This window comes from Canis lupus, chromosome 1 (assembly GCF_048164855.1).
Source record: "Canis lupus baileyi chromosome 1, mCanLup2.hap1, whole genome shotgun sequence".
Classification (NCBI taxonomy): Eukaryota; Metazoa; Chordata; class Mammalia; order Carnivora; family Canidae; genus Canis; species Canis lupus.
In genome coordinates, this window is record NC_132838.1 from 34980339 (window position 1) to 34992512 (window position 12174).

General features: G+C 38.7%; 1 protein-coding gene across 6 annotated transcripts in view; it reads left to right on the plus strand.

The window, feature by feature from the left end:
• ADGRG6 (adhesion G protein-coupled receptor G6) overlaps nt 1-3848 on the plus strand; it is a 145200-nt gene extending 141352 nt beyond the window's left edge. For 4 of the 6 annotated variants that reach the window (XM_072825892.1, XM_072825884.1, XM_072825868.1 and 1 more), the window contains one exon: nt 948-3848. In XM_072825892.1, the coding sequence (XP_072681993.1) occupies nt 948-1126 (179 nt within the window). In that variant the 3' untranslated portion in view covers nt 1127-3848. The remainder of the gene's footprint in view (nt 1-947) is intronic. The other 2 variants (XM_072825879.1, XM_072825897.1) reach the window with 1 other exon arrangement.
• Nucleotides 3849-12174: the final 8326 nt, after the last annotated feature.

Sequence of the window (12174 nt, forward strand, 5' to 3'; positions counted from 1 at the left end):
TAAATACATGATATTAAGCATTAAATTACTAAATTGTATTCCCGAAACTAATATTACATTGTGTGTTAACTAACTGGAATTAAAATAAAAACATAAATAAATAAATAAAAAATAAATAAATAAGAAATTCAGAACAGATGTATTTAGCAGTCCTTTATTACTATCAATTGTTCTGATATTATTGCTGTCAGCAATAACATCATTCTGAGGCTGTAACATAGATAATAAAAACACATGCTTACAATATTTGATAATTTTGATTTCTATAATTTAAAAATAATTAAAAGATACCTGTTTGTATCTTCCATTCATTTTAGAAGTTAAAAACTATGGTAAAATGTGTTCAAAATACCCTTTCATGTTTATTTTCATTCACTTCATTCTCCAAAATCTCTTAGGTTATATGTTATAAAAATTTTTATTATGAAAAGTGGCAAACATAAAAAGCAGAGAGGATGGTGTAATGAGGCCTCTTGTACCTATCAACTCATGGTCACCTACCCATTTTCCCCTCCTTGTATTATTTTGAAATCATATCTTAGACTTTAAACATTTCTTGCATAGATGTTTTGGCATCTTTTACTTTATTTGCTATATATTCTGTCCCTGCTTCTTTTGAGTTACTTGTCACATATATTTTTGTGGCAATTTTCTGGTTATTCTCTTCATTGACTCTTTAAAAAATATTACTTAACAGGAACATTTCTTGAAACAAATTCCAACACACATTACTAGAAGGCAAGTTAGCATTCATTCGTGCATAGGAATGTACTTTGAAGATGAAAAGCAGGAAATTGTAGTGCTGCCTACTACCTAACTTTAGAAAGAACCAGGGCTTCATTTCCTTTGTGTATTTCTTTAATGTGCAAAATAGTATCCAGTTTGATGGCCCTTAGGCATGTCCCCTGCTCATCTTGCAGCCTAATTTCTGATATCATTTCTTGCAGACAATACTTCCATGGACAAATCCTCATCAAAATTGACCCATGCTGATGGAGAACAAACTTCAATCATCCCTGTCCACCAGGTCATTGATAAGGTCAAGGGTTACTGCAATGCTCATTCAGATAACTTCTATAAAAATATCATCATGTCAGACACCTTCAGCCATAGCACAAAGTTTTAACGTGTTTAGTATACAAAAGAATCAGTCTGCGGAAACATGAAGACCTGCAAGCAGTGAAAACCATGACTAGCTCACGTGAATGTGCTATGATCTAGGTAACTGTATGTACATGTATGAGGAATGTATTTTGTTAAGAAGGCTTTTGTGAATTTTTTTTTTAAATCTGTTTTTTCAGTGTATTTCTTCCATGGGGAAGTTTTGATCATCACTAAAACTTTAGTACTGAGAGCAACATGACCCAGTAGCCACAGGGGATATGATTTTTTAAAATATATGATTGGATCAGACTAATGAGAATTCAAGGAGGTGGGGGATATTAATGGACAGGGAGAGGCAGAGCTAGGACAAGCATTGTTTAGCACTCATTCACGCCCCACTGTTAGGTTTTGGTATAGCCATTTGCTATATCATCTTTCTCAACAATTTAAAACATAGGAATTGTCATAACTATTTAGATGACCACAAGTCCCTTCTCAGTGCTAGTTTCTATGAATGCAGTAGCATTTCTTTTTCCATAAATTTTCAACCACAGATGCAAAAGAATGCTTAATGTCTGACCCAAAGATTAGAAAGGAATTCTCTCTTATTATACTGTATGTTTAACCTTCAGATATCAATATTGCTTAAGAAAGAATTTCCAATATTTTGACCCTGTTAATACGAGGCCCTGTAAGTTTGTACTGTTTCAGCCATCCTACTCAAGATACAAGGTTTAAGCATCATCATTAATTAGAATTTAACCCATACATTTGATGAAGTAAAATGTTGAGATTCCATTAGTGTGGATTTCCCACTACTTGTTGAAGAATAAATCCCTTAGACCTCCCATTTCGCTCCTCTACCATCTGTTGAGCCCACAGACTTATGAGATGAATGAGGTTTTCCATTAGGCATACTGTGCATAATAGTCTCTCCCTTTTAGAAGAACAATCATTGAGACTCTATAGCCCTTTCCTTGCTCTAGAGACTTTAAGTCATCTCCATTTGCACAATTGGAAAGCCTCTTACTTCCTTTTTAAGTGTCTTGTTCCAAAGAATATAAACTGAGAAATATGGGTGACTTGTCATAATCAAAATAATTTATAAACACGTGAGGCTGCAATTGCTAGTCTAAAAACTATTTGTATTAAGTCCTCTGATTATAAAAAGCCAGAGGAGGTCTGGCAAGATAGATGGTGTGTTATTTATGGATTAGGTTTCTGCATAGAAGGCATGCATATTAAGAAGTTTACCTAATTTTCAAACTACCATAAGTGATGTGCATGCTTGTGAATGTAGTGGAGATGACATTTAAATTATTCTTAAATGATAGAGTTGTATCTAGGTCCTTAGAAATCGGTCTGAGTACATGTTGTACCTTTACCTGTACTCTGGGTTATCTGAGAAGTATCAGGTTCTGGGAGATAGTAGCCTAAGTGACAAAAAGATAAGACATTCTGGCAGCATCAGTCTGCTTAAAGGCAGAAGCCAGAACTGAGCACCTGGCAACCTTTTTCTCCACTCAAAAAGCAGGTAGCTCTCAGTCTGAGACCTAGAAGAGCTTTCAAGCTATGCAGCATCCCGGGGCCTCTCACCTTTTGCTGATCTTCGGTCATGAAGCTATTTGGCAGACTTGAATGGATGACGAGATAATATGGTGGTGGATTTTTATGACTATTTCATTTTGCAGCAGCCTGGAACAGTCCTGGGAGACATGAGCATTGCTCAGCTTTCACTTTCATAGTGTATATAGTAGGAAAGGAGAGTAAATCTCAAGGTCACTAAAATTCGCTACAGTAGAGCCAAATCCTTTTCTATAGCCATATTAATAACAGGCTCTTATTCTGGCAGAGGTTGCATGTAGATGAAAATTAATCTTAGTCACTGAATCTTCATATACTTTGCCCCCAGCCTTAGAGATTCATGAGAGAATTTCATTAGCTCTCTAATGTGAAATTTCTACCCAAAGTGCATATTTAGTTAATAGTATTGACGAGATAACTTCCAAAATGGCTTTCATTTCTACTCCTATTCAATCAGATCTGGGAAAACATTTTCTTTTTTTCACCACTGACAACAATGTCAACTCCACTTTTGAAATTTCCAGTAATCAGGTAAGGTGAAATGAAGAAACAGCTGAATAAAAACATTTGTAGATGGATTTAAAAGCCTGAGCCAGATCCACCCTCAGCTCCAAGCATGGGCTTCTCTCACCTTCATTGGGTTCCTTCAAAAAAGAATTGCAGGAATTTAGCTATAGAGCCAAAATTTAGTTTAGCCTAACCTTGAGAATGATAGCAGATCATATTCCCTGTTTTTTTTTTTTTCTTCTTCTTGGTCCTTTTTTAAAACTACATTGTGTTAGCCTAGGATCCTGAGATATGTCTCTTCCTGTCATCATTCCCTGCATTGTGAAGCTTTTCTTTGTCCATTGTTGGCATAGACTCTTTTGTACATATTTATTTATTTGTGTTTATAAATGCCAGCTTGTTTCATATCTTAGCTCTATATTGCCTGGATTTGTTATTTTAATTAACTTTCTGTCAGAGAGACTGTATATATTTTTTTCCTAAATACTTTGTGAAATAGTTTTCTGTAGCAATATCTTTGAATATGATGAATAAAAGTGACTGTGAGTGCAAATTAGAATTAGTAGTAAGAAGCTACTATAGCTGATTTGCCATTTTACTTAAATGGAAAATGTTTTTCAAATAAATACTTACGTTGTTCGTGTTCCAAATTATTCAATTCCTTTATGAGTGAGTGTTTTTATTTCTGACTCTTGAATAGGAAAAGATCCTTTGACAACTGGAAAATAACTTGCCACCAATTAAGCTAGTGACATGGTGCTACTTTGCCAAAACACTAAGAATGAATATATTACAAAGATCCAGCTCACTAGGAATTAATGCATTTTGAAGTTCTTGGATTTTCTTAAAATGACTGATGTGAAGCCAAGCTCTATGGAAGATTAGAAGTAATATAGGTTCCCTTGTGAGGAGGTCTTCAGCATCTCAAAAAGGGAACCAAATCAGTAATATATGGAGTTAGGTCCTGAGATGTTTTCTCACATTTATAGTTGCTGTTTTCATTGTGGGAAACTTAGAAAATGACAGAAGTTAGCCAACTTCACTTGCATGATTAGAACAGAACCTCCCCACATCCCTTTGGTGTGGTTATTTAGGATAACTCTTTTCTTCAGAGAGCCAAGGCCAATTTGGCTGACAGCCTTACTCAGTGCTAAGTTGTGAGGAGTGTTGGCTGGTCACTGCGAAATTAGAAGGTCTTCTGAGCCAACGTTCACAACTCTGGGCCAAGCCATGTTAAGAAAACAGGCAAGCGGTTGCTTCAGATTCATCTCCAGTCACATACAAGCAGGTTACTTCAGAAAGCCTAAGGAGTAACTGGCGAGTGGACAGGAAACCCTGATTTGATTCGCTGCCTGACCTATGTTTGTAACATTGTGAAATCTGGAGGAATTAGGCTTTACACATACAATATTTTGGAAGCATCTCTGTGTTTGCAGTTGAGTAACATTCTACTTTTCTTCTATAAAAGCATTTAAGACCTCTCCTGCCCTCCCTCCGGCCCACACCTTCCTTTCTTCCCATCTGCTCTCCTGCTCTTCCTTCCTTTCTTACTCCCCTCTTTATTTTAAGGAAGAATCCTTAAAGTAACAGTTTTCTTTTCCTGCCTCCCTAGAGAAAAATAAGAATAAATGTGAAATATTCAGGTGTTTGCATTTATATTCTACAGCCTGTTGAAACAAAAAATGGGGGAAAAAATGACAGGTTTTATTGCCAAGGGCAGCCTCAGCCCAAATTGGGCAATTTGGACTCGATAGAAACAAAACAAAACAAAACAAATCTATAAACACACTTGAGCATGAGCTACTTTTTTGCTCTCTCTTCTAATTTTCTGCGGAGTCGTAGGAAAGGGCGGCGTTGCTATTCTAATCTTCCATTTGGGAGAATTGTTGATTAAAGATGGTTAAGCTACCTGCTGTGGCTACAGAGGAAGTGAGAGTGGGTTCAAACCTACATCCATTGGACTCTGGGTTCACTCTTCTACATCAGAGTGCCTAGTGATCCCCTTTAAAAAACATGCATCCTCATGAAAGCAGGCATTCCAAGGACAGGATCCATGTCATGAGATCCAGTGAAAGCTTCTAGAACTGCGGACAGAAGCTTTGGACCAGCAATATATTAGTGACATTGTGGTCTTTGAAGTTCCGAGATATTCTGATGGGCCTCTCCTGAGAGTAAGGAAAGTCTGTCCAGGCTTGGCAGTTGGAAAGTCCAGGACAGTGAGCAGAACATAGCTGAGGGAGGCTTGACCATGGGGTGTGGGAGCAGGAAAAGAGGCTGAGTCCAGGTCACAAATGTAAGAGATTAGCGTCTGGCTGGGGCAGGCACAAGGGACGCATACAGGCTCTAGGCGGGGAAGGAACTGAATCCTTGCCACAAGGGGCTTTAGGACAGTGACCATAGAAGGACAATTAGAAGACAGAGAGCCTGGACTTGGAGAGAAGAATGAGGAGGCCTTTGGAGAAGTTGACAGAAGAGTGAAGCAATTCAAGGGATGGTGTCTGGGCTCAAGGCCCGGGGAGGGAAGTTGCCTGCCACTAGGCTTCCAAAGTGGCAGCCAGCCCACCTTTACTAGGTACCAGCTCACTGTACTTAGAACAGCAGTGAGTCCCCAGGTGTCCCAGATGCCATGGAATTAGAGGAGCTAAGAAACAGCCTCTCAAGAAAGAAAAAAAGAAGAAGCTGCTTATGTCAAGAAATGTGGCCAAAGCGGGGAGAAGAAAGGGTGATCTTGTTTAAAGGAGAACGATTGATCCTTGAACAACATGGGTTTGAAATGCACAGATCCATGTACAAGTGGATTGTTTTTGATAAATACAGTAAGCACTGCAAATTATTTGTCTTCCTTATAATTTTCTTAATAACATTCTCTTTTTTTCAGCTTATTTTATTGTAAGAATACATACAGACATACAAACTATGTATTAATCAATAAGGCTTCTGGTCAACAGTAGGTAAGTTTTGGGGGAGTCCCAGCTTATACTGGATTGTCAGATATGTGGGGGTAGGCACCCCTAATGCTGTGCTGTTCAAGGGTCAACTGTATAAACATAAAGGAAAGTTGTCTTACAGAGTTTTGTTTCTTGTTTGTGAATGGAATGCAAAGGCCTTTTTGAAGGCAAAAAGAAAGGCAGCAGAAGAATCGATGCTCTATGTGGAGGTGAGAGAGTAAGAACTGTACGGTGGGAGCCGGCCTTGGCAAAGGGAAGAGGCACCATGCCCTTTGGGGGTGGAAAGATGGTTATTACATGAGACAAGGAGGGATGACCAGACAGAGAGTAAGGAAAGCTTGCTGAGTTTCCTGAGTTTTATCATTCAAAATAATTAGAGCCTCATTTCACCTGCTGAGTATCATAACAGAGGTGGTTTAAAAAGATTTGGAACAACCTTACAGGGAATCTCTGGCTAATTTACATTAAATAAGGTAATAAGCGGTGTTTGCCCTTAGAGTAGGCTTAACAAGTATGTTCCCCAAATCATCTCTTTAAAATATTTGTATTTGGTGTGTTTTGAAAAGCTAGTTTAGTTCAAGGTCATAACCAAACACTTAATATTCTAAATTCTCAAACCTTAATGATTAAGGATTTATTTTAAACATTTATGAATAATTGGATGATGAATAACTTCAGACATATCCCCAAAATCTTTTGAATCTTTCAAATGACATCTTCTGGTTGGCTTGACTTATTTTCATTCTGAGTTGGCTTAAGTGATTTTTATAAATTCAAGATGCCAGTGAGAATAAAACATTTGATATTCATGTAATATACATTTTAATATTAAAATGTAATAGTGTCTAGTTGCACTGCATCAGAAAATAACAATGCAAAAGAAAGACCTCTAGAGCACTGCAGTATTTTCCTGCTTCATCATCCTGAAGCTCAATCAATCAAGAATACTAAGTGACTACAACCCTATAACCTTCCTACTAGGAATTTGCTGGCCAGAATGAACAGATATGACATGAAACCATTTTAACTCAAAAAATAATGTTTATCTGTAAAGATCTGAGATGTAATCACTACTGCCAAATTAAAGCTAGTGGATTGTCTTCCATAACACAATAGCAATAAATAAAAAGTGCCCGCATAAATTGGCACATTGTTTTTTAAAAATTTCATACATCTATGGCCTTTCTAGTGAATGAAATTAATATTAAAATCATCATTTTCATAGGCGATAGCATATTGCTAGCCACATAACAGGTGCTTAGTTTTAACGTTTATTGAATTAAGTTGAAATTCATATGTAGTTTTCTGGGTCCATTTGCATTTTTTATTTTGGAAAAGTAGATCTCCAAAGTATCTTGGATTTTGGTGGATTTGCAAGAACATAGATTAGGAATACAAATTAAGGGGAGAGTATTAGCATTAAGCTAATTATTGTATGTCACCTTATATGATACAGGCAAGTATGATAAGAATTAAAAAATCATGTTGGTATTCACTCAATCCTTTTTTAATAGTATTGGAAAAGGAATTAGGTTCAACTCAAGTCTGAGATTAAAAAATACGTAAACCTGCTTTTGAACAGTTGTCTTGAGAACTGTTTAATGGCTCAAACTAACTTCAATATTAGGGAATTTAATGTAAGAGCACAGAGGGTCCTCATGGAGCCTGGCAGCCACACTTGTAGCCAGACTTTGAGGAATCTGGGACCACAGGATGATGGTCTTGGACATCAAGCAATTTCTTTGTGATGCTATACTTGTTTGTTTTGTTTATAAGACTTCATTTTTTTGGTTCACAGCAATATTGAGAAGGACGTATAGTTTCCCGATCCACCCCTGCCCCTACTCTGACTCAGCCTCCCCCACTGTCACTATCCCCCCCACCAGAGTGGTACACTTATTACAATTGATGGACTTCTACTGACACATCATTATCACCCAAAGACCATAGTTCACCTTAGGACTGACTTCGATGGTACACGCTCTAGGGATTTGGACAAGCGTCTAGGGGCATGTGTCCATCACACAGAGTATTTTTCACTCCTAAAAATTCACTGTGCTCTGCCTCTTCATCGCTTCCTCCCCCTAACACCTGGCAACCACCGATCATTTCACTTTTTCCAAAGTGTTATCTAGTTGGGATCATACAGTATACAGAGCCTTTTCAGATTGGCTTCTTTCACTTTGTAACGTGCATTTAAAGTTCATCTTTGTCTTTTAATGGCTTGATAATTCATTTCTTTTTAGCACTGTATAATAATTTATTGCCTGGATGTACCACAGTGTATTTATAGATTCACCTACTCAAGGTCATCTTGGTTACTTCCAACTTTTGGCAATTATTTTTTTTAATTTTATTTATTTGAAACACCACAAGTGGGGAGGGGGCAAAGGGGGAGAGAGAGAGAGATTGATTGAAGCAGGGAGCCCTACGTGAGGCTTCCTCCCAGGACCCCGGGATCATGACCTGAGCCGAAAGCAGACACTTAACCGACTGAGACACCCAGGTGCCCCAAGTTTGGGCAATGATAACTAAAGGTGCTATAAATATCCATGTGCAGGTTTTTGTGTGGACATAAGTTTTCCACTCTTTTGGATAAATACCAAGAAGGACAATGGCTGGATTGTATGGTGAGACTGTTTAGTTTTGTAAGAAACCACCTGATAGTCTACAAAGTAGTGAAGTGATGGTGTTTCATCATTGCATGTTGCTCTATACCTGCTGTAGACTCACCTCCTCTCAAGGCCTCATAGCTGTGTTTTAAGTGAGGTCTGATATTACCATTGTACTGATCTGGCCTCAACCCTAAGCGTGATTTTACATCTCTGGTTCTCAATACTATAGAACCTTGGTTTCAATATCTCTTCATTTAAATTTTTGAGAAAGAGCCCCTGATTGGACTAAGAAGAACAAACTTCCAGTTGCAAATAAATAAGTAATAGGGATGAAAAGCACAGCATAGGAAACATAGTCTATAATATTGTAAGAACATTGTATGGTGACAAAGGGTAGCTATACTTATCAGTCAAACATAGTATAATGTATAGAATTGTCGAATCACTATTATAGACCTGAAACTAATACAACATTGTCAGCAATACTTCAATAATAATTATTCTAAGAGAATGATGAGAACCTTGCAAAATCAGAAAAAAAATTTTTTAAAGGCCCTGGTTGATCCGGCTTTATTCAAGTGTGTATACCTTGTCCAAGAACACGATATGACATGACTGGCTCACCGATCAACAGAAGCTGTGGAAGGGGGGAGAGACAAACTCGATAATTCAGACAGGATTCGAAAGATTCGGTTGGAATAAGTGGATTATGGGGAAAAAGGTGACTTATTACTAGTTCACTGTGTCAGCTTGGGTCATCCAGGAGGCAGGATAGATTTAGAAACTCAAGCAATTTACTGGGAATAACACCTGTGAAAGAGGAAGGAGCCAGAGAAAGAGCAAGAGGAGGCAGGTGTCACACTCATTTAAGAAGCATGTGAGGGAGGAGAATGGTGTAGGAAGAGCCTCAGAGTGCAGTCCAACTCTGAGGAAGTCCCTGGCTGCCCAGCAGGGCTCCAGCACAGGGACCTCTCATCCCTGAGCGCATGTCTGGTGGACACGCTGCCCGCTCCCCCCACCCCCTGACTTCTGCTGCACTCAGCTAGTGGTTGGGACTGTTTAGGAAGAGACTGCCTTCACTTGTACACAGGCAGACAGGGCACTGTATCTGGAGGCCATTAGCTGACTCCACTCCTTGCAGAGTCCTTTCTCTTTTGACGGATCCAAGTGGCGTGCCCCGGTGGGCACCCCTCCCAATTCACAGAAATACAAAACGGCTGGGCAGTGTGCCTTGAAGGCTGTGTAGCCAGGAGCCTGGCAGAGTCACCCTGATGGATTGTCACCAGGCACCTTCCAAGGGCTGCTGAGCACAGGGCCAACAACACCAAGCACAGGACACCATTGAGCAGTATCTTCAGCAGAGACTTACAAAGAGAAGAGATTTTGAAAATACAAAGTGAGGTTTAGAGATTAACTGTGACTACCATATTTTTCTCTATGTTTAATGTGTAAAATCAAGAGATGTTCAGGAAGTATGCTGAAATGAGCATTTGAAAATTAATTTTTAGTTCCATTTGTAAATTCATCAGTTCCCTTGCGTGTCTGTCAGGTTGCTGAGAGAACAGTGGTAATTTGGCTAACAAAAATCCAATATTTTTTAGAGTTGCTTTGTGGGAGCTTCTGGCAAACATTTTATTGTTCCAGTTAACTTGTTGCAATGAGTGAAAAGTGTGAGATCCCAAAAGCTCATTAGCCTGAGTTCTATTACTATCCATCTAGCAGTTTCTACAAGAAAATCATGTTACAGCCTCCAGTAAGGATGGCAAGCTATGATGCTGGTAACTAGTAAGGATAAGAACTAGAGACTACAGTATTTTTTGAGGTTTAGAAAGGTGTATTTATCCCATTATGCTAAAGCCAACAGTTTTTTTCACTCTGGAAGGAATCATATAATGTAGAGGAAATGTCATAAGTTTAATTTTTAGGAAATATTTACTCTTCTAGCAATGGTCTATGCTGTGTGACTTTAGTATACCACCTGTCTGCTGTGGGCCTCAGTTTGTCTGGTAAATAAAAAAGGCTGATTAAGAGCTCAAATATTTTCAGCACTAGAATTTTATAGTTTCCTTTAACTTCTTTAAATATAAAAATTCTCATGTTTTCCATTTAAAAACAATCCAAAGAGCCAAAAACTAATCATCATCCGAGACATCTGATCTTCCTCAATCTGAATTTTTTAAGGGAATACATGTATTCTGTTTTTTTATTTTCAAAATAAATGCCTTTTCTGTATGCACACTTTAATATTTTCAGGGCACTAATGAAATCTTTAGGGATTAAATTAGTAGGAAGATTCACTTTCAAATACAAAGGAGAAGATGGCCCAGTGGCAAGTCAGTACTCATGTGAAAATCAGAGATAAAACCCCGTTTTCTTTGAACAAATCTGTGGAATTAATGATCCCTCCCCAATACAGTTACAAAAAAATCCTGTTTCTCCTCCCCAGCAGTGTTACAACAATGTGCACAGCCATAGGGGAAATGGAGAAAACAGATCAGCTGGAAATACAAAGACAGCAAACAGAACAGATTTGCCAGTTGCCAAGAATTGTCCTCAGATGTGCAATACAGGATCTCCTACTGGGTGAGTGAGAAGGCAAAAGCAATAGGTTCCGTTTAATAAATACACATGGACATGCCCCACAGCCCAGAGGAGCATCTTTCATTTGCCCCCGGACACCGAGGCCAGGTTTTTTTTTTTTAAAGATTATACTTATTTATTCATGAGAGAGAGAGAGAGAGAGAGGCAGAGACACAGGCAGAGGGAGAAGCAGGCTCCATGCAGGGAACCTGATGTGGGACTCGATCCTGGGACCCCAGGATCACACCCTGGGCCGAAGGCAGGTGCCAAACCACTGAGCCACCCAGGGATCCCCCTAGGTCTGCATTCCAATGAAAGAAAGCTGCATGCATATAAGTTATGGAAGGCAGTTCCTGGCACAGAAAGCTGCCGAAGATCCAAGACACACTTTGAAGAGGTCATATTCATGTGATTCCCTTCCAAGGGTCCTGGGAGTCTCCTAAGTTGTAAAACAGAAATTAGCAGACATCATAATGATGGGAAATCAGCTATGGCAATGCAAATAGTGGGGCAGAGCAGGAGGGTCCCTTGAACCAGTTGGCAGTCAGTGTGGCTATTAGGTTAGTATATATATATTTTTAAGAATTTATTTATTTATTCATGAGAGACACAGAGAGAGAGGCAGAGACATAGGCAGAGAGAGAAGCAGGCTCCCTACAGCGGGAAGCCCAATGTAGGACTCGATTTCAGGACCCTGGGATTATGACCTGAGCGAAACCACTGAGCCATCCAGAATCCCCTATTAGATTAGTATCTTAATGTTAGTGCAGATATATTTCTTCAAACAAGAATTTGTCACTCATCTGATTAGTCTCCTTCCAGTTAATATTTTAACA